Genomic DNA, 21,967 nt, shown 5'->3' with positions numbered 1-21,967 from the left:
TTTCCTTACTTAGTTTAATATTTACAAGTGTTAGTACTTTATACAAGTAGTGTGTTTGTATTTAATATTACAAACACTATACATATATTACAACTTAATACCATTTATAACTACAAACGTTGCCAATACTACAGATTTTTCGGTAGATCTACCGGTTTTGGGAGTAATCCATCCAACTCTATTGAAATTCTACTGATTTCTATACATTTCCTTGTTTTTTTCCCCAAAAAACTTGGGTTGCCATCTGTTGATTGTTAAAAAACTGCTTATTTATCGTACATAAGTATATAATGAATGATATATTTATGAAATGAATTAGTTAGTATTGGTGAATGGTGATTCTCGGTTATTTTCAAATATATAATATTGGAGAATAATAAATCATAACCATAGAATTTCATGACAATATAGGAAATGTATTTTTATCTTTGTCTAACTTATGAGGGAAAATGTAAGGGGATTACCTAGCATTGATATAAAAAGTGATAGAAATGGTTTTATTCAGTTAATTTTCTATTTAAATTTAGTTGAATCATTGTTTTAAGCAGTACTTCAACAGTTAGCAGTTTTTACATTTAAAGAACTTTAAAATATTAATTATTTCTTTGTTTGACAACACAGTTTGACTGATGATTGTAACAATGACCAGGACATAGAGAGACAGAGAAAAACCACCAATGTCAGGGCCTTTATGCTGCAAGACGCTTCTATCTGCATTTTAAAAAAAACCTAGTAATTGCATATTTCTGTTTGGTGTTTGCTAAGCAACTTTCAAACACTAAGACAAATGAAAAGTGAGCGCAGTATTTAGAGTGCCTACTGTGGTCTCACGTAGCTTGCACTAATTATGAACTGAGCTATGTTCGTTGTATTTTTTTTTTCATTTCCTGTATTTGACGCAGTTAGAATTGAAAACTATAAATAATGACACTTTTGGTATTATTCGTTTTTTTTTACCATGTTACAATTGTCATTTTCCCTGAGGATCGAGATGGTTGTACAAATGCCATCATTTGCATTATTTTTTTTCAAAAACCACCTAGTCCTTAAAACTCATACATAGAGGGGAAAAACTAAGTAATATATATCTATGTTAAGAAACAACAAATAATCTCATAACAGTAAGCATGCGGAGGATATAAACACAAAGTTGAAAAGTGTTGCTTGCATCAAGTCTCCCCTACCTATTATGTGCTTTTTTTTATCACTGATCCCTGTTCGTGAAAAAGCCTAAAACGAAGAAGAAAAATAATTATCTATTGTCTATTGTCAATTCATGACGTTTCTTGATACTTTTGGCGCCCCGCGCTTGTTGTAGTCTTTGGCTGACTTACATCCGTATGTGTATAATCTCTGCTTACATCTTACATAGACTTTATTATTTATCAGCAATTTCTGTAATAACATCACCATCACAGTTCCCAGTAATCTTTGGTTTCCAGCAGAGATAATGTAGAACTATTACTAGTTCAGATCTGCCACTTAGTACTACGGCGCCGTAACAACTTATTGACGTTTAGGTATAATAACACATTCCTATTGGTCAAATTTTGTATTTGCGCTATTTCACGTTGGCGCTTATATCCATCGAAAAAAAAATCCGCGGGAAATTCAAAACTTTCCCTAAAAGTTTTTACAGCTCATAGCTTGATCATGAGTAATAGTTAAAAATCAGAAGTATTCACTTTTTTTCCAAATTGTTACTTTTACCACGGATTTTTAATTATTACTACTGATCAAACTACAAGTTTATATTATGAAGGAATTAAAGCTTCTCTATCATTAATGATTCTGCATTTCGAAAATAATGAGTTTTGGGAATTGATTGCCAACCCATAAAATTTAATAAAAAATCTTAGTTTCCTTTTTTGTGATTTAAAAGTGAATTCACCACATTTAACAACAAACTTTTATAAAGCAAACTTGCCCTAACACTGATCATTAATGGTAAAGAGGCTTTGAAGACAGAGGAGATGAAAAAAAAGACACTTTATATGGAACATGATTTTTTTAATAATTTAGTTTACGTTGTTAACTTTGATTCAGTGTTAAGTTGAATAAAAAAACGCCAACATGGAACACATACTTAAACATGACAATTTTTATTTTAAGTTCTGGAAAGAAAAACATGCCAATTGAACGCTTCAATACATATATGGATATATTTATGTTGATATAATACAGATTTATGCAACAAAAAAAGATAACATTGGAATACAATACTTTCTGAAGAGCTAAACTTATTTGAATTCTATATATATATATATATACTTATATAACATGTTTATAGTTTTAATGTATATATTTTAGTCTTTATTCAGAATAAAACATTACATTTAAATTAAATTTGATACAACTTTAAAACGCATAAAAGAAAAATAATGTGTCGTGGTTCAGATTAGGGCTTCCAACCCTGCAGCTGATTTTCAATCTAGGTTTTTGCAGAATGAAAAAAATTCAATCCAGTGAAATCCTCGTATTAGCGGGATCCTGCATGTTTTAATGCATAGCTTAAAGTTCCATTTACAGGAGTACAATATAAAAGATATGAAAATATTGTCTAATAAACAGCATCAACCACAAAAGACAATATTCTGGGACAATACAATAATTCCACTTGGATCCTGGGAAAGAACAGTGTTGTATTGTTCACTTGTAAACGGTTGTTATATTTTGTATTTAGTGTATTGTATTATCGAGACATAATCGCAAAAATATTGTAACCAACAAAAACAATATTTTTAAGGAGAACACTAGACTTATTCCTATCAATGAACAAGGAATACACTTTGAGAATCAATCTCTGGACTATTTATTTTATTGATACCATAATAATATCTTGTTAAAAGATATATGACTGTTGACAGATGTGGATAAAAATCTATATCAACCAATACCGTGGGATCTTGCTCCAAGTGGGATCAGAAAATCAATAGGGATCCTAGTATAACGGAATGTGCACATACTCCCAGTTCAGAATACATCAACTTTATATAATACAAAAAATTTCAAAATAATTAGCCCCTTTTCACATCAAAATTTCTTTCTGGAAGTTATGATTACAGAAAAATTTAAAAATGCTAGAATAGCTCTTATCTCAGAATATAATTGCAACAGCTTAATGCTACTTATTAAAATAATATCTACTTATTGCACATTAAAAGCAAAAATGTCATATTTTGTGTACTGAACAAATAAAGTGAAGTCCATATTTAAAAGAAATACTGTATGTTAGCTAAAAAAAGACATAACATATTTAATTTGCAATAATGATGTGAACAATAAAGGTCCATATTTAAAAGAAATACTGTATTTTAGCTATACAAATACATAACATATTCATTTTGCAACAATAAATAAATAAATAGGTCAATAAGAATTGTTTATTTAAAAATATGTGATAAAAACCATCTGTATTTATATGCAAGAGTAAATAAATAACAGTTACTTAAATACAAATTAATGATTTTAAAATACAAATTAATGATTAATATTTTTTGCTTTTTACAACAGCCAATTTTTGTAAAACATTTAGATTCGAATCAAGTAAAATTACTTCTAAAATTACTTACATTCTAAATAGAATCATATTTTCCTGACAATATTGTATTTATTTCCTGTGTCTAATTGAATAGTTGTAATTTAAAAATCAGCTTTACAAATTTTACTTTTATTACATTTATAACCACTCAAAATTTAAATTTTCCTCTATTATATACTGCAAGTTTTTATGGATATTTGATTGAATAAGATTATTTGGATTATTTAAATACCCATTAATAATTTCAATCCACCTTGTAAATAAATTCAGAAGGCTATTATATGCTAATTTTAAATAATAACCAGTTCTCTCTCTCAACAATACATATTTGTGATGAATTGAAGCTTCTGACTGAGTAAGGGATTGTTTGCAGGCCTCACAAATATTGTCACTTAACAATCTACGACAAATCCAACCAGCAGAATATCCATGGGCTCCAACTTTACTTCTCTCCTGTTGAGAGCGTAAAATAGATACATCATGCACAGTAATGCTATTGCATTCTGCTATTGACAAACTAGATAATGACATCCTAGATTCATTATTGAGCTCAGGTTCTGAAAGTAATGTGGGACCATCACGAGAGAAACTTAAAAACTCTTTCAGGTTTAGTATCATGCGCCCTCTATCGTCTTCACAGTTAAGTGTCGGAGAGTGTGACGACAAAAAATTACTAATAAGTGCAGACTTAAAAGTGTTGACAAAGTCTCTGCATGTTGGATTCACATTCTTTCCATTGTACATTCTTATTGTACCAAAAAAGTTTTCCAATGGATCTTGGTTGAGACGTCGCAGAACTAGTTTTTTATTACCAGCCTGATGCAAGTCTGCCCAGAGCCCTTGAACACCTTTGATGGTCAAAATATAGTTTTTTAGAGATGGTACAATCGTCTCTCTTCCTGAATTCAAATTTCATTTTCTTCAATTTGTTAATAGCATCAATCCAAAATGCATGGTGTGTAGACTGCGGTGTAGTAATGTATCTCATTTTACCCTTGGAAAAGTTGGTAGCACCATTTGTACTGTCGGAGAGTTTGTCGAAGAATAAGACGACATCACTGGTGGCTAACAAACTTAATTTTTTGGGTGATGACTCTGAAATAGAAAAAAACAAGTATTTATTAAAGACTAAATATTTTTAATTCATATTTTGATCTCATCCGGCACATTTAGATACATACTAAATTCTGCAGCAAAACGAAGAGCAGCAACCGTCCTTTCATTCAACACTCAGTTGCTTACTTTCATTTTTCGGATTTTATCAGGTATAATGTGTGCATCGTGTATTGATTTCAATAACCTCACATCTCCAATCCTTGCGTCCCGTTCATACACAAAAATTAAATCATTACAACTTGAAATTTTAGCCTCAGTTGATGTATTTTTATTGAGAAAATTATTTTTTAACCCCTTTATCAAATGGGGGAGGTCATAAATTATAAAAACCTTATGACTACATATTTCAAAAAATGTTTCATCTGCAAACAAATTTCAATAAAACATTAAACATAATATAAAACTGAAGTAGTATTATTTAAAATATTTGTAAAGAAAATCTGAATGTAATTTTGCATTTATAAACTAAGGAAATAAAAATAATTCTATCTACCGTTTTAGAAATTAATTTGTAGAATTAATTTTAAATAAAAAACACTTTGTATTTATACACCACATACGAGTTTAATATTAGTTAGTACACAAGTCTTGGGTATTCAGAATTCATCACCCATCATTAGGTGTAAATACAAACCTTTGCAAGTTTATGTTAACATTTGATGATGGGTAATTTTGAATACCAGAACCTTGTTTTCTAACTAATATTAATTTCATGATTGACGTATAAATGCAAAGGTTTTTATTAATAAAATATTAAAAATAATTATTACCATAATCTTTCCCATTAATCAAATACATTCTTCGTGTTTCTTCTCTTAAATATTTAAGTGCTCCAACATTCGTTGCACCTTGGTCACATATACTGGCCTTAATAATAAAACCAGTGTCTGAAACAGCAGCGTACACTTCCCGAATACATTTAACTGAATGGCAGGAGTTGTCCCTTCACAGAAATAGTAAGCAATATCATAAAAAATCTCCCTTATCATAAAAACCAGGGCATGGTCCGCAAATCTGAAATAAGAAAAAAATATATATTCTCAAAATTATGACATTACAAATGGAACTAAATAATTTGTTTGCAATACTAAATTTTTTTTTAAAAACAAACCTGGCTTTTTCTCAATTCCAAAATCGAGAAGCCTTTGGAGTCCTTCATTTTTCACACCAAAAGATAGTTATGGTGACAGCGAAATTATTAATTAATATTTTATAAAAATGCTCTTGTGTTTGCATTTATTCCTGTTCGGAAACTCAATCCTCCAAATAGTCTATTTAAGGTTCGTCTTGAAGGCGATGCAAAAATTTTCTGCACGAGTATGTAACCCTTGGGAGAGTTTTTTAACAAAGCAAGGGACAAAATTAGCGCAGTTTTGTGGTATTTAAAATTTTTATTTTTGCTTCCTTGGCTATATGTTCTTCAGTAAATAAAGCCGGTGCTGCTTCAGGAAGTAGCCTACAGTTTCCCTCAATGAACTTTGCCTGAAAATGTCTTTGACATACGCGAAATGCATAGCGAATTCTACTATGTGATGTGTCTAATTTTGGCAAAGCGATATAGTTTGACGATGTCCCCGGATACATGGCAAGAAAGCATACAACACTTTTTTGACATTGTTATAATTATCACAGGCGAGAAAAATAGAAGAGAAAAGGTGAGAAGACACACGCACGCCGTAGATTTAAGGTTAACACACGTTTTAAATTTAAACCATTTTTCACACGCGCTTTTTGCTTTTAATAGAAGAGAAAAGGTGAGAAGACTGACACAAACCGAAAAAATAACGAAAACAGGACACGCACGCCCTAGATTTAAGATTAACACAGGTTTTAAATTTAAACCGTTTTTCACACATGCGCCATTTGCTTTTTCTAACTGTGTGACGTCATGATGCGACATCAGCGCTCGTACGTAGCAAGTGCGTAGCGCTTACTCGAAATAGCGATGCGATACTACCAATTCCATTACTACCAACACAAGGGGGGTAAAACTCCATGACTACCAACACAAGGGGGGTAAAACACTTCGCAATAGGGACTGTCACCCCAGTGGTTTCCAGTTCACAATCATCACAGACTAAATAACATAACCACAATATCTGCAATTGAAATTATAACTGTACAACATTGAACTCGTAAACATTGTTTTGTTATTGTGCTCCACTATTTGGATATATCCTTTGGAGATCAGTCAAGATTGAGACAATTCATCGTTATTATCAAATGAAATAAACTATTTGTTGCATCATAATTTACATGGGTTATAATTTCCAACCGTATATCATCGGGTCCATTTTTGTAATATAAACATTTTAAATATCAAGAGGTACAGGAATTTAAATAACTTTTAACATGTATTTACGCAACTTACGCCATATATTAACACGTATATCGTTTCCTGCAATTACTTCTAAACCGAACATTCTTTCAAATGGACGACAGGGAGGCAACAGCCAGTTATTCTTCAGCGTAAATGTGAAATATATGTCTACATTACCTATCACTCCTAAACCACTAGAAACGGAACACTACCACAATGAAAAGTTTCAGCTGTGTTATACATGCTTGAAATGTAATTGTAGAAACGTTAAACTTATATCTAAAGTGGCATATACCAAAGGTGTGGTGATCGTAAAGTGTGACGGCTGTCAAAATAATCATCTTATAGCGGACAATTTGAACTGGTTTACTGATTTAAATGGTAAAAAAAATATTGAGGATATTTTAAAAGCCAAAGGTGAAAGTGTACTTAAAATAACATCAGAAGATTTACAAATATTGGCAAAGGAAACAGTCCGACAGATGAAGGATCAAAAAGTTTCCCTTTTAACAGAAAACACTTTGAAAAATTCTAAGGATTGATGTCAGAAGTTCTCGTGAGACAGATTACAAATATCTTCATCACAATTCAATATTACTGTACTATGAGGCAGATTTGCATTCACTCGATTTCCTTTTTCAGGATTTTTATCAGAGTAGCCATCGAGTCGAAAACATTCATCTAGGTTTCTGGTTTTAGTCCACAAACAGAACTGTATTCTGTATCTGCCCAGACAGAAATTAAACATCTCCGTGACTTATTTAAAACATTAACATATTAAAGTATTATACAAATAAATTACTATAACTTTTTGAGTGTTTTTGTTAAATTTATTTTAAATGACTGGTAAATAATTCCTTGGCGCGCGGCGATGTAACATTGGGTTACTACAGGCAAAAGACAGAATATTGTGAAGTTCAAACATTTGAAGTTCCGTTTAATAGTTTCTTTTCCATGATTTATAAAAATAAACATATTTCAGCCCTGTTGTAGCAAAATAAGTTAAAAATCGTTAATAAATATTTTTTGTATTAATATCCAGCTTAGTTATACAAATTTTACTTTTCAAATCTGATGTGAAAATGTCCATTTAAAGATTACAAAAATACAACTTCACCATTTAAAAAATAAGAGAGATACATATATCAAGTCTTGTATCATATGTATGTAGATTAGTGTGACATCACAGCCACACAATAATTAACACCGTTTTCAAACGTGCCATTTCTTTTATTTATAAATAAAGGAGCTAGTGTAGAGCGAATGTAAAAAGCGTGCCATTTATCACTATTTAGTATTATTCCTTAGTAAATTGAGGCATATTTCGTGATTTAATTTCATATTGCAATAAATGGTTCCACTTTAACATGGGAAATTTCTAGCTAGTCAGGACCAGAAACAAACTGTATCAGGAAATAACGCAAAATAAATATATTTATGCTTATATATTATTGTACATATCTTGGGGTTATTAATACGGTAACTTAAAAATCAGTATTTTTGAGCTAATGAAAAACACATTTTTGTATCCTCCATCATGAATGCTGTTCTTATTTTCCCCATTTGCATTCAAATCATAATATATAAATGCATCATGACTTGTCCTATTTAGGGCATTCATGGAGAAAGAAACAAATATATGTTTTTATTCGTCAACTCAAAAATTGTGATTTTGTTACCTATGTAGTTGTATTTACCCCTGATGTCACTGCGACCTGTGTTGGTCTTGTGATAGGTCCCTATAAATATAGTTCTCGCTTTCCAAGTCCAGGTGTTTAAAGAGCCAGGCTGCTGAGTGGGGAGCAAGTACTCTTTTATTGATAAATCTAAAAAAAAAGTCCTAAAAAGAAAATACATTGTTCAAGGTTGTAAATACGCCATTTAAAAAAAACGTATTCAAAAGGGGACAAAAATAAATTCTTGCTCCGCTGTGAAAATATATTTAGCAGTTTAACATCAAATTACATTGTTTTCTTTTTTTTGATCTGTGACTTTGACCAATATTTTTTTAATTTATATAAAATAAATTGATTTGATAACAGCGTTCTGAATATAATTTAAGCAACAGATTTTTACTTAATCCACCTCATACCTCTGGTAAGTTATCCAAGTGATGCTGGTATTCTAAGAAAACAAATTATTTTATTTTCCCCATTTGCATGATTTTCTTTTAAATAAAGGAATTACAGCACATGAATCATATGTATATATATATATTTCTTTTTATGGTTGCAACTTGTACCTTGCTTTTGTTTTATGCAAGGTTTTATCGAATATTTATCTTGGAATTGTATTCAGTGGACTTTAACTTTCTTCCACTGAAGATAATAATAAAAACAAAATCAGAACAAATAAAAAAGAATAAAATAAAATGATCATAAATCATATTAGTTTCTGATAGTATTTATGAGTGAAGAATTTTCCACACTAATGCTAATGTTGTGACTATGGAACTTAGCTTTAAAATAGGAATATCTATTTTCAACTTACTAAAGTGCATTGTATGAAAATTTAAACAAGTTCCGGGAGAGGCCCCTCCAATTATTTAATATCAATCTTTAACATAGATTTCATGAACTACATTTAAAAATACACAAACATAAATCTGAAAATGATCTCTGTGACTCCTTTCTCTATCTTTCCATATAATATTCACACTCAAGATTTTAACACCGCTAATAGTGGATTTATTAGAACAAAAAAAGTGTTTTAAAAATAATGTATATTTAATTGGAGCACCAACAATCATATTACACATACAATGATTATTACTAGCGGGCAACAGTCAAATATTGCCGACTGTTACATGCTAGATATTATTTAATCAAACCCATATGTACAAAACTAATCACTACTAAATCTAAGTACGCAAGGTGTATCCTTAATAGGACAGAAGTCCTAAAATATTTTATTTCAATTATGTGCCAGATATTCCAAATCCAATTATTATTTTTTTGACTTAACATGAATATTATGGAAGTTTCACATAACTGCAAGATGGCACATAACATATCTTTCAAAAATATAAAATAAGACATTGAATAAAACTTTGGATATGATTTTTTTCAATGGTCTTATTTTTTAAGATATGGCACTAATTTTATAGCTTTTAAGATCATGAAATCACCTTTACTTTGTATATTATGTAAGTATCACTTTAGGTATAAAGATTATACCGTTTAGATACATAAATTTATTTATAAAGAATATATCTATCACGGCAACACTGAAAGTAAATATTTAAAAAAAGAGGTAAACGCGGAAAGAACATTCCAATCCTTAAAATGATCATTACAGGTTGTATGTATACCTAAAATATTGAGGAGGTTAAAAGCAAAAACACCACTGTCCATGACAAAACTAGTGGCAAAGAGTATTTCTTTAAAGTTCAATGTGCACATTGAGCTTTAAATCAATTGTAGCTTATTGAATTTAAAATAAAGTCTTTTCGCTTCTGGTTTTGTTGGTCTTACCAAAAACAGTCATCACGGACAGTGGCGGTTTTGCTTTTAACCCTCAATTATTTCTTAAAAACATTTTTAAAAAAAAACAATATTGTTATTAATAAATTTACACATTTTATGATAATGATTTTTTAGTATGATATAATATTAGGAAAAATTAGCTGCGCAAGAATCTTTAAATTACGTGATAATGCAATAATTATTGTCATAACATAATATATTACAACTAGACGGTAACAAAAATGATTGTGCATTCACATATTACTGGTTTTATTTTTTAAATATTTACTTACTTGAGATTTTTAATAATCATATATTGTGTAGTGGACGGCGTAATGAATTTTTGAAATGGGCATATTTATCTAATGAAGTATAAGATTTACCTACTTATTTATGATCAAGCTTTTGATGTTTTAAAACAATACTAATTGTAGATTTCATTAGCTGTGTATTAAGGTATAGTAACAAGATTTTATATTATAATATGTAATATAGCGCAGTACAAATTTTCATAAAATGTTTTTCTTATCAAAGAATTGTTAACAATAAAATAAATAATTTTATAAACAAATTACTTTTCGGACAATTTTGCTCATTAAAAAATATATATAAAGGAATGGAGCACACGGATCTTATGTATGTTACATTTATATCTCTTATTTTACAATACAAAAAATATCACATACATTAAACTATGTTATGTAAACTAAATGATTTTCAGTCGTACAATAAAGGCACATGTAATTGAACATAAATGATACTGGAACATTTTAAAGGACATTGAAATACAAAATCAGTATATTGTATTTTTATTACAGCAACGAACATTTTTGAATTTGTACATTGTAATTGGTAATTAAACAGTTATATATGTTATGTGGTTGTAAAACATCAGTTAATACAAAATACTGAAAGTGATTATGAAATAATTACTATTTTTAACCCCACTGTTTGATATTTGGGATACTTCAGGATTCACAGTGGTATTTGATGAGCTGAAAACGATATATTTTCTGTTTTCTTCTCTAATTTCAGTATAATTATTTTTGTAAATATTGCACTGAAATTGCAAATATTTTATTTGAAATGTATCTACAAATTATTTGTAAAACACATTTGGATTGCAATATTTGAGTTTGTCCAAATGTTCATAGACAAAAGACTGGATTTCACCCCCTCGGGGGTCATTAAGATTAACAAATTACAACAGGGATGGAGAATACCTTAAATAAGGGAATATGGAAGTCAAGGCAATATACAATACAAGGAAGTCAGAACAATAAAGGTTTCAGCTCTTTAACTTCACTTAAATCAACAGATGGAAGAATTGAAGAAATATGGATGTTCAAACATAGGCAAAATGGTGAATGTTACACAGTGTGTAAAGTGGCCACTTAAACCAGCCAATGACAGGTCATAAGCCCTGTAAATGTCTTGACTTCCATATTCCCTTATTTAAGGTATTCTCCATCCCTGTTGTAATTTGTTAACATTTGGATTGCATTAGAAATTTAAATAGTGCGCAAATTTCACATTTCATTAAGAACTAGTAAGTATATTTTTAACATATAAGGACATAGAATTACAATATAATACATTTTTTTTTCTGAAGGCAACAATCTTTGTCTAAAAAAATATTATGGCTGTTTACTTATTTTCAAAAGTATTTTATAAAAAGTATTTTAAATACAGTTCATTTCTCATTCCATTGAAAAAACTTAATAGAAAAAGGCTTTATATAAAAATAAAAAAAAACATTGAAAGGAGGTGACTATATAAATATAAAGCTATGATAATCTGAAGCTGATAAAAAATTATTTTTACCTATACCTCAATAATATGAGAATATACCGAATCGAGCAAAAAAAAAATTTTACAAATAAAATAGCTCTCATATGAAAAACACAAACAAAAGCTGTTTTTTTTCAGATGTAATATAATTTCAGAAATATTTATACTTAAAAACGGATGGACAGTATACTATATTGGCAAAAATTCCTCTGAATCTCAAATTTAAAATGCATTTATTTTGGCAATGTTTAAGATTAACACAGCAATATTTAAATACTTATTACATTAAATACATATTTTCTCTATTACAGTAACACTCACTGCTAGAAATTCAGCTAAAAATACAACAGATGTTAGGAAACAAAAAATTCAAAATAAATCAAGAGCAGAGAACACATTTTTAAATTTAGTACGAAATTGGTTTACTTTTAAAAGATCAAATGAGTATTTCTTCTTAACAGCGTTCTGTAAAATCTAACAAAACAGTTCTGTTTGCGAGAGGTAAACTACAGTATCTCCAAAAAAACAACTTTTAAAGAAACAAATTAGTGATTTTTTTATGCTTTAAACATCTGGTGAGGGGCATCAATGAGGGGCTTTCAAGTTAATTTGTTTTCAATTATATATTAATTTTTATGTGTCCTTAATGCTATAATATTTTCTTTTTTGTTTTTAAATATTTTTGATGCTCAAAATAGAGATACATTTGTTTACCCTTAAATATACTTATAGTACAACATCAAATTTTGTATGGGAAAACAATTTTTTTCATCCATGATAAAAAAACCACTCTTTTATAATTAGTAAAAAATAAGTGTTATTTATTAACGATAAAAATATTTTTTGTACGTATAATATAGTTTAATGTTTTTTAAATAAGAAAACGTTAAAATGCATATACATCAGTAATAGGTTTTAATTTTCATGAATTTATTGTCATACAAAATTAGTTTATAATTTTGATAAACCAACAGTAAAATAGTTTTTTAAAGGAAATAGCAAACTTTATTTTACGAATTTTTGAAAAAAAGTAGGTAAAAGGTATTTCTAAGTAATACAGTAATATTTTTCGGTAGAAGAAATTATTTATAATTTTTTTCTTACTTTTCTTAATACTATATGTTTTCTTACTTTCCTTTATCTCTAATGTGGTGTGGTGTTACAATTAAAAAAATCTGAATTGTTAAAGAAATAAGAAGTTAATGCTATTTTAATGATGAAAAATTTGGTTTCGACATAGTAATAACCTCAGAGTAATAATGCGCCTAACTATAGAGAAACCCTATCGCTATGTTTCATAGAACGGAAGCGTTTTTGGTTAGCGGCACTTCACTCTGCTGGCGGCTATTTTGTTTTGTTTGACAACAGGTGCGTAACGGTCGTGATGGACGTTTTTGTCGCTGTGCTTGGCTTTGTTTGTAAATAACTTGGATATTTACATTAAAATAAATAAAAATTGACAACGGTGAATTGCAGTATGTTTGGTTAGGGCAGTAGGAGCGTCAAAGGTGTTAAAGGAGTCAGTTTTCACAGGTAATTGATTACCTTTGATTTCCATTGATTTTTGTTATTTTTTGTTCCGACATGTGAATTATATTGCTTAAAACTTTCCTTATATCAACATATTTACTTAAGATACTATTTTTTCTCAATTTAGGCGATAAATTTGTGAATTAAAGTATGTTTACTGTTGATAATGGCAGTTGATTACGGGCAATATGTCAGGGCCGCACTAGGCATCCATATAATGTCCTAAAACCTGGAACGCCTATTTATATACATTAAAAAAAAAAAACAGTAATGATTAGAACGATTGAAAATGAAAAGTAAAATAATGTTAATTTTAATTCAAGTGAAAAATATGTGTTAATATGTAGGTACTACTTTTAGCAATCCTAAAGATGACAATATGCGGCAACAATAGATTACATTAATTGGGCGAGGAATTAATTGGTCTCCGTCTATTCACTTGAAGGTTTGCTTCTTGCATTTCGATAAAAATGACTTTATTAAAACCGGGTCGTTGACACGTTTAAAACAATCCACAAAATGTCTCCACAAGGTAACTTTATATAAGGTAGTTAGGTTATTGCTTATACCTTTGTTAGGTTAATGTGTCAGTTTGATTTATTATAAAACAGTCCTATGTTATTGGCATACATTTGTTCTGAAAAATGTACAATGATAAGTCATTAATATATTATGTATATAACAGTGGACCAAAAATTAATACTAACTTGTGGTACTCTAAAATTTCATTTTTGTATAGACTATGCTTTTTTTTATTTGTATATTATTTCCGATATATTAGGTATGATTTGATAAATTTTACTCAGATATTATTTAATTTTTTAACCATGGTTTCAATATTTAGGTGCAGTATCAAAAGCTTTATAAAGTCTAAAATTTCTCCTGCATTTGGAATACTAGCATCTATGTTTATTTAAATATATGTATTAATAAATTTGTTACTTTTTTTCTTAAAATTCATTTGAATTAAAATATTGTATGTTTAGCGTGTTGTTTTGTCACCTCCTGTGTTTTCAAGCCACCCTGATTTCTGTGCTGAAAACATTATTGTATTTTCTTTAAAATATAAACCCAAAAACAGCAATTTACTTTGCCTTTCTATTTTAATCCCACATGAGTGAAATCCAAACCAAATTTTTTAATATATCAAAAAATCAACATTATTTTGAGTACGTCTAAATGTTTCTTGACAAAATCGAAAAGTATATTCAGGCACTGCCAAGTAGATGAAATGAAGAAGAGTCATATTCGAGAGTAGAGACCGAGTTAAATTTTGCTGTAAAACCGCAATGCTGATTTGAAAACGGCATTTTACAAGTTGATTCCAAATTCCGCATTTCCACAACTTACCGTTGAAGTTCGACTCTATCGAGTAGAGGTCGAGTCAAATTTGGTTTTAAAAAAAACATCGCAGTTCATTCGGAAATGGCATTTTACACGTTGATTCTAAATTTCATATCTCCATAATTCACCATTATAAAGTTTGAGTGTGTGTCGAGTAGAAGATGAGTTAAATTTTCCTCTAAATGAAAATTGTAATTTAGATTTTTTGTATAAATGAAACATTTCTGTAATTTACCGTTAAAAAGAGTTTTGAGTCTTTTGTTATTTTTATTGAATTTATTGAGTAGAGGTCGAGTTAAATTTGGCTCGTTAATAGCACAGTTGACTTAGAAATTGCATTTCAAATGTTAATTTTGAATTTGCTAAGGTATCCAAAATAAAACACTCTTATTGGATTTTAATTCTATTTTTAAAAATATATATACAAGAGCGTATAATGTGACGTGTTTCGTTTTGTAAAATTTAAAAAATAAAGTGGAATTAAAATCTAATACAAGTGTTTTATTTTGGATACCTTACTAAATTTAATACGGAATTTTACCAATTAACTGAATACACAATAAATAAATACATTTTTGATTTCGCGTATCTTCAACCTACCATTAAAAATTTTACTCGAAAATAGAATGATTGATCTAGAAATTGGTAATTTACACGTTGATTCACAATTTCCCGTTTCCAGAATTTACCGTTAAAAAGTTCGAATAGAGATCGAGTCAAAGTTTGGCTCGAAAATAGCGCGGTTGATCTAGAAATGGCATTTTACATGTTTATTCTAAATTTCATGTCTCTACGATTTATTGTTAAAAAGTTTGAGTCTGTATCGGAAAGAGGTCGATTCAAATTTGAAAATAGCACCGTTGACCTAGAAATCGCATCTAGAATGACATGTCCAAATTTTAGGCCGCTACGACTTGCCATTTTGGATATGTGACGGACAAACAAACAAACAACACAGGACTTTGGTTTAATGGAGTTGGGATTTGTGTCTCAATAAGTGTAACATAAATATATTGTGAATAAAATAAATAAAAAAATTAACACACATGTATTTTCAGTTTTATAAAATAAATATAGGCGAAATATAGAAAAATAAATTGGAATAAGCCTGCAATAATAAAAACACAGGTACATATTTAAAAGTAATTATAATGCAAATTAATATCAATTTGGCAATTCTCGACCCGAGTACGGCCCATTGTTTTGCTGCGAACTGTAGCTAACTTAATACTTAATAGTCATAGAATGGTTTTCCTACGTTTGGGCTCCTCTATAGTTTGGCGCATTATTACTCTCAATTCAATTTCATCATATTTGGAGTTATCGTAGTTTAACTCTCGCATACAGAGTTACTGTGACAGATTTGACAAAAACGGACATTACATGATAACAGTTTACTATTGAATACTCTGCTGTAATTAAAAAACCAATATATTAACTAAGACACATTAATGCTATAAGAGCTGCACTAAAATATGATAAGGTAAATACGACAACTGGACAATATTAACAACATCTTTAAAGTATAGAAATATACTTGTAAACACTAGCGTATTTTTATTTTGGCAATATTTTACAGGAGTGGAAGGTTATCAAGATGGCAGACATTTAAAGAAACCATTGAAAACTCGTGGCTAGGAATGATCTATCATTAAGATAGAATATTTTTATAATAATGTACATAATTTCAATTTATTTATTCATTCATACAAACAATTAAAAAATCAGATATGTGTAAAAATAAAACACATATATAATATCTTTAGAAAATGTTAAAAGAACTATAGAAAAATGCATCTAAAACTCCCTTAGAGATGTGAAAAAAAACAATGTTCAAAGTAATATTGATCAACATAGAGGTAGCCTTTCCAACAGGCATAACCATGGCAGGTTGGTCCTAAATATTGGAATGTGGAACAGTCTATCCAGAACATAAAACTAATGCTCTGCATAATTTTAGGATTGTCACATCGCAAAACAATATAAAGAAATATGTAGTTAGATACACATCCCTTCTAGTCTTTAAACCGAGCATACCCTGGAGAAACCCAGTAAGATAGATTGGGATAATATATTATGTAGTGTAATGTTAAGGCACTTAATAAAAAAAGAAATATTAATTAGATTTACAAAGTATTTTTGTATTTTTAAAAATAAAATAACCCATTTGGCAATTTTAAAATTCTTCACTAATAATATACGCAAAATAAGTCACATATTTGAGGGAATGCATAATATATGAGGGCAAATATGAAATAATTCAGTTCAAAATTAAGACATATAGGGTGTCCAAATTGGTAGTGGTGTGACCAGTGCCATGAATAAACACCAACACAATTGAGAAAGGGTGGGTTCAACCATTTTTGGTTTATAAAACGCATAGTGAGGAACTCACTTTCGATAGTTAAGTCTGTTATACCTTTTTTGGGTTATGTAACTTGTGCGCTAACCGTCTCCTATATTTTGTGTGAAATGTCTGAAGGGCCTGAATTGTGTGTTGTAGATCTGCTGAGTATGTTAGGCTAAATTGATGAAATTATTGATTTGAAAATCCATACTAAAGCTCTGTCGCCATATGGTTGCAGGAGGCACTGTGCACTGTGACAGGGATTTAGTTTTTTCTGAATTTTCCATGAAATCAAATAAGTTGCGGTCAAATAGAAACAATGACAAAAATATAAAACCTACGCATTAATTTCAAATTCATAGTTTGTATGAAATGCATGCATGAAGGACCTAAATTATATAACCGTAAGGTGAAACTCGCAGGTAGGGTAACGAATAGTTGTTGCTTATTTTTTTTTATTTGCGGGGATAGTTTTCAAAAACATTTCACGATTTTTATGGCTATTGCAGTTACTGTTAGGGATAATATAGTTTCAAAAATTATTGAATACGTATGGGAAGTGTCATTATGATTATTGTAGCTTTTAGAATAGAATATTTTCATTTTAAAATTTAAGTCACAATTCTAAATATCAAATATGATGATTTATTTATTACTTTGGCAGGTGTACTATTTTTTTTAGTTGGCAGACATTATGTTATCAATGCATTAAGGCATTAGAAATATTTTAATTCACTACTAAAAAGGCACTCCAGATTCAAGATAAAAATAAACACATTCCTTAAAATAATAAAGTGATAACCTGATTGATATAAATATGTACAATTTTATATACTAACCTATGTTAAATGCTTCAGTAAAACACACTTTTATAGCCACTAAACCCTTCTTGGCTTGCTGACGAGAGCATATTCACCACCGTTTTGGTAGCAATGATCAACGTCGGTGTAAGTAGACTTCTCATTAGCGGAAGAGACAGAGGCAGGTTTATTCTTATTGGGGACTTGAGGTCCTGGTATGCTCGGTTTCCTTAACATTCCATAACCCATATAGGAGTCATCGGCCAAACGAACAGACTGCATAACACTCTCCACTTCGTCATAGTCATTCCAGGTCTCTTTCGAGTGAGTGGAGTATATCGGCGGTCGTGTTAACACCATATTGTACCCATCTGATCTTTTATTTTTGCTAGTAGAGCCAAAATGTTGAAGTCTATCATAGCTTGCGTCTCTCGGATCAATTTCAGTACTAGGTAAAACTATGATTTTTGAGGTTTCTCCAGAACCACAGGAATCCAAGTTATCTTGAGATCGTGAAATTATTCTTAAACAATTATTGTTATTAGCTACCGGTGATTGCGGAGTAAACTCGACATGATCTATGTCATTAATTCCCCTGGACTTCCAAGCTTCACTCCTAACCTCTACTTCATCGTAGGGTGGAACAGTAGCCACCTCATTTGTACTCTTCATTGCACTCACTGGTTCGTAATTAACAAAATGTTTATATCTCCCTAAATCTATATTTTCTCCAGAGAAATCTTTTTCGTGCTTGTCTTTAGCTACTGTGAATATATGTTTCCGAGGAGGCTTGGCAGGTTTGGGCCTGACAGGAGGTTTGGGAGAGCTGTCGATCAAGGGAGATTGAGAGTCAAACGATAAATGAGTAGTAGAAGAGGATTTTATAGAGATAGAACTAAACGTAAGTTCTTCAGATCGAGCTGACAGTGGTAAAGGACTTCTGGAGCGAGGTTCCATACTGAGAGCGGCGCTAAATTGGTCTCCGCAGTCCAGGTGTGGCAATGACTCGCCTCTCATTTTCTTTTTCATGGACTTAATTTTTGAAGACACACACCGGAATATTTCTTGTTCATTAGAATGTTCGAAATGAAAAGTTCCTTCACCCGTTTCGCACCTTCGGCCTCCTTCGAATGAAAACTTATTGACACGGTAACCATAGCGCCTGATATATTTAAAAGGCCATTTCGCACAATGCTTATTGTCTTTGAGACTCTTAAGTTCTATTCCTGACGCGGTGATGAGGAGAATATAGTCAGTAGGCTCGAAGCCACACTTTACAGAAGCTTCCGAAGAGCACAGCTTAACAGAAAATATTCCTTCCCCGGAAGAGCAGTAGAGATCGTTGTCCTCATCAATGCTCACTCGCTTTGAAATATCTTCTTTGAACGCTACAGACTGCAAAGCAGTTACCCAACGCCGTGACTCACTATCAGATAAGGCAGAGAGGTGTTGAGTGAATGTTTTAGTAACAATTGTAATATTGTTTGGGGGTGTACGCGCTATCTTTATGCAGTTTTCTAACGTTATAATTCTCTGACAGGAACAAGTTGTCACATCTTCTTCATTATCGTAAACTTCGAGCCTTTCTATCCCTTGTTTACTAGAATTAAATAGCATACAGTACTTCTGCTGCCACGATTTCTGAAATAACATATTTTATTAGATAATTTAAAAAACGGAACTCATAAAAAAAACATGTGAAAATATGCAACATAACAATACGACATACCATATTGAATTAGTCACTTACTTTTTTTGTAATTTTGTTAAGAACATTTCCATGGGGCGGGAATTGAAGGTGTCCAGTAAAAACTGGATCGTCTTGATCCATACTGATTAATTTATATTTCAAAACACATTATAACTTTTATTATTTTTATATTTATATGAATAACCAAAATCTGAAATATTACCGCGACATCACACTACTTCCATTTTGAACCACAGAATAATATTTTTTAAAGACTGACAAAGTTACGAAACAAAGACAACCAGACCACGTTCAAAAATGTTATGCCTAATACCTTTACGGTTTTTTTTCTTACTAGGTCCTTCTGCCAAAACATAATAACATCGGCCAAAAACAGGTAACATAGGTTTACAGAACAGACGTACGATTTATTGTGATTCATTGTTTTAGGGTATTTGCTCCGTAATATTTTACGATTACATAAAAAAATGAATCAACGCATTGCCGTGTGAAGACGATTATTTCAATTACTTTTATAATTTACCACAATCGTCGCACTAGCGGTAGCACGTTGTGGTCAAACAATTTCATTTAATTAAAAAATCTACGTGCATTAACATTCCGTAATACTAAATATTTTTTTGTAGTTTAAATTTTTTTATAATTTAAAAATTAATGTTTTTTTGTTGAAAATAGTTATAATTTCAAAATTAATATAACTTAATTTTTTGTTATAAGATTAATTAAATTTTACAATATATTAAACAACTTACACTAACAAATCGCACGTTTCGTCATTACAGATTTGTTAAAAAAATATTTTTGTCAGTTTAATGTGAATTAAGTAAAAACATATGTGTTGGAGATGTTGATTTTCGACTTTTTTTTTCAGCAACGAGCTACGTTGGAATTTTTAAAAACATTTTTTTAATGAACATTATTACACCATTTACCAAATTTTAATAATTGCTGTTCGAATATCTTTCATAAAATTAAGCGATAAACCCCCATTGAAATAAGCTATACATACATATTTACCTGAGCCGTTACTAAATACAATTTATCACTCCGTATATTGTTAAAGTCAAAAACGATTCAGTATACCTTGGGTTAAATTCGAATGACCGAGCGGCGAACTATTCGGATTTCCAGAACCCTTTCTTTTGAAAATACAACATTATAACAATAAATATTGAATAACGTTTTTCACTGGGGAAATCATATATTTAATACATCATATTTTTAATGAAAAAAAACCCAAAACTAATTCATCAGTCATAAAAACAAAACTCTTTTTCTTGAAATTCATACATCTTCTTATGTACGCGCGCCGATTATTCAAACTTTTGACATATATTCATAATCTCTAATAAACTTTTGCGCCAGAATTTTTTAATCCACGCCCTCAGTACATAAAGCGCTGCATCTGCATATCACAATGTACCAGCGGTTATTCATAATAAGTATAAAGGTAAGATGGGCAGTTTTACGTTTCAGGTCTCAGTTCAGGAATTACAAAATATAGCAGCATAGAATCTCATTTAAAATCAATATTTCACACACACCTTGCCAGAAATAAAACCTAGAACCTCATGTATGGCAGGCGAACGCGTCAATTACTACACTAGGAGGCTAACCATTCCCAATATAATATTTCCTTCTTTGATCTTGATAGGTATAAATTAGTTTATTGATTTAGTTTTCTAAGTTTAGTGCATGTTTATTTTAATTCATAGTATTTTATATTAGAAATACTATATGATTGTCTAAATTTACTTTAATTCAGTTTTGTAAAAAATGAAAAGAAAAACATCATATTTTATATTTTAATATTAAAAAGGTAGTCGTGAATGAGTGTTGATAAGAGACAACGAATTAAAGTGATAAGTGAGAGGGAAAAGGAAAGAGATCCTTACTTGGGCGTTATAAAACCACCCCAACCGTCAGAAGGACAATCGGAACATGAGAGTCGGGACAGTCAGAACGCAGCCAAAAGCACCGTCGAGAAAGTGAGTCGGGTCTAC

At 30.3% G+C, this 21,967-nt stretch overlaps 3 protein-coding genes across 5 annotated transcripts; 1 reads left to right on the top strand and 2 right to left on the bottom strand.

The window, feature by feature from the left end:
- Positions 1–871: 871 nt before the first annotated feature.
- LOC148285525 (DNL-type zinc finger protein-like) lies at positions 872–7,788 on the top strand. Its single transcript, XM_088223778.1, has 2 exons — positions 872–1,434; positions 6,708–7,788. The coding sequence occupies exon 2, from the start codon at positions 7,010–7,012 to the stop codon at positions 7,517–7,519; it is 510 nt and encodes a 169-aa protein (XP_088079904.1). The 5' UTR covers positions 872–1,434; positions 6,708–7,009; the 3' UTR covers positions 7,520–7,788.
- LOC148285526 (uncharacterized) lies at positions 1,520–6,707 on the bottom strand. Of its 3 annotated transcripts, none has more exons than XR_015821895.1 (4): positions 5,769–6,692; positions 5,428–5,671; positions 4,723–5,019; positions 1,520–4,636 (listed from the first exon to the last, which is right to left on the bottom strand). XR_015821895.1 is itself a non-coding variant. In XM_088223787.1 (3 exons), the coding sequence occupies exons 2-3, from the start codon at positions 5,453–5,455 to the stop codon at positions 4,350–4,352; spliced, it is 315 nt and encodes a 104-aa protein (XP_088079913.1). In that variant the 5' UTR covers positions 5,456–5,671; positions 5,769–6,639; the 3' UTR covers positions 1,527–4,349. The 3 variants fall into 3 exon arrangements, 1 of the variants encoding a protein (XP_088079913.1); XR_015821896.1 differs by having other exon boundaries at positions 1,521–4,636; positions 4,723–4,856; positions 5,769–6,707; XM_088223787.1 differs by lacking the exon at positions 4,723–5,019 and having other exon boundaries at positions 1,527–4,636; positions 5,769–6,639.
- On the bottom strand, positions 6,708–20,208 carry Dok (docking protein homolog). Its single transcript, XM_088223767.1, has 2 exons — positions 20,004–20,208; positions 6,708–19,894 (listed from the first exon to the last, which is right to left on the bottom strand). The coding sequence occupies exons 1-2, from the start codon at positions 20,082–20,084 to the stop codon at positions 18,332–18,334; spliced, it is 1,644 nt and encodes a 547-aa protein (XP_088079893.1). The 5' UTR covers positions 20,085–20,208; the 3' UTR covers positions 6,708–18,331.
- Positions 20,209–21,967: the final 1,759 nt, after the last annotated feature.

The sequence above is a fragment of the Micrasema longulum genome, unplaced genomic scaffold (genome assembly GCF_059751315.1).
Source record: "Micrasema longulum isolate JH-2025_06_02 unplaced genomic scaffold, ASM5975131v1 h1tg000026l, whole genome shotgun sequence".
Classification (NCBI taxonomy): Eukaryota; Metazoa; Arthropoda; class Insecta; order Trichoptera; family Brachycentridae; genus Micrasema; species Micrasema longulum.
This window is presented reverse-complemented; position numbering and strand designations above follow the sequence as displayed.

Coding starts and splice junctions, on each gene's coding strand:
- LOC148285526 (XM_088223787.1), bottom strand. CDS start 5,455: ATGTATTTGATTAATGGGAAAGATTATG. Junction 4,637..5,427: donor GATTAATGGGAAAGATTATG/GTAATAATTATT, acceptor TTTCTATTTCAG/AGTCATCACCCAAAAAATTA.
- Dok (XM_088223767.1), bottom strand. CDS start 20,084: ATGGATCAAGACGATCCAGTTTTTACTGGACACCTTCAATTCCCGCCC. Junction 19,895..20,003: donor TTAACAAAATTACAAAAAAA/GTAAGTGACTAA, acceptor ATGTTATTTCAG/AAATCGTGGCAGCAGAAGTA.
- LOC148285525 (XM_088223778.1), top strand. CDS start 7,010: ATGTATTTACGCAACTTACGCCATATATTAACACGTATATCGTTTCCT.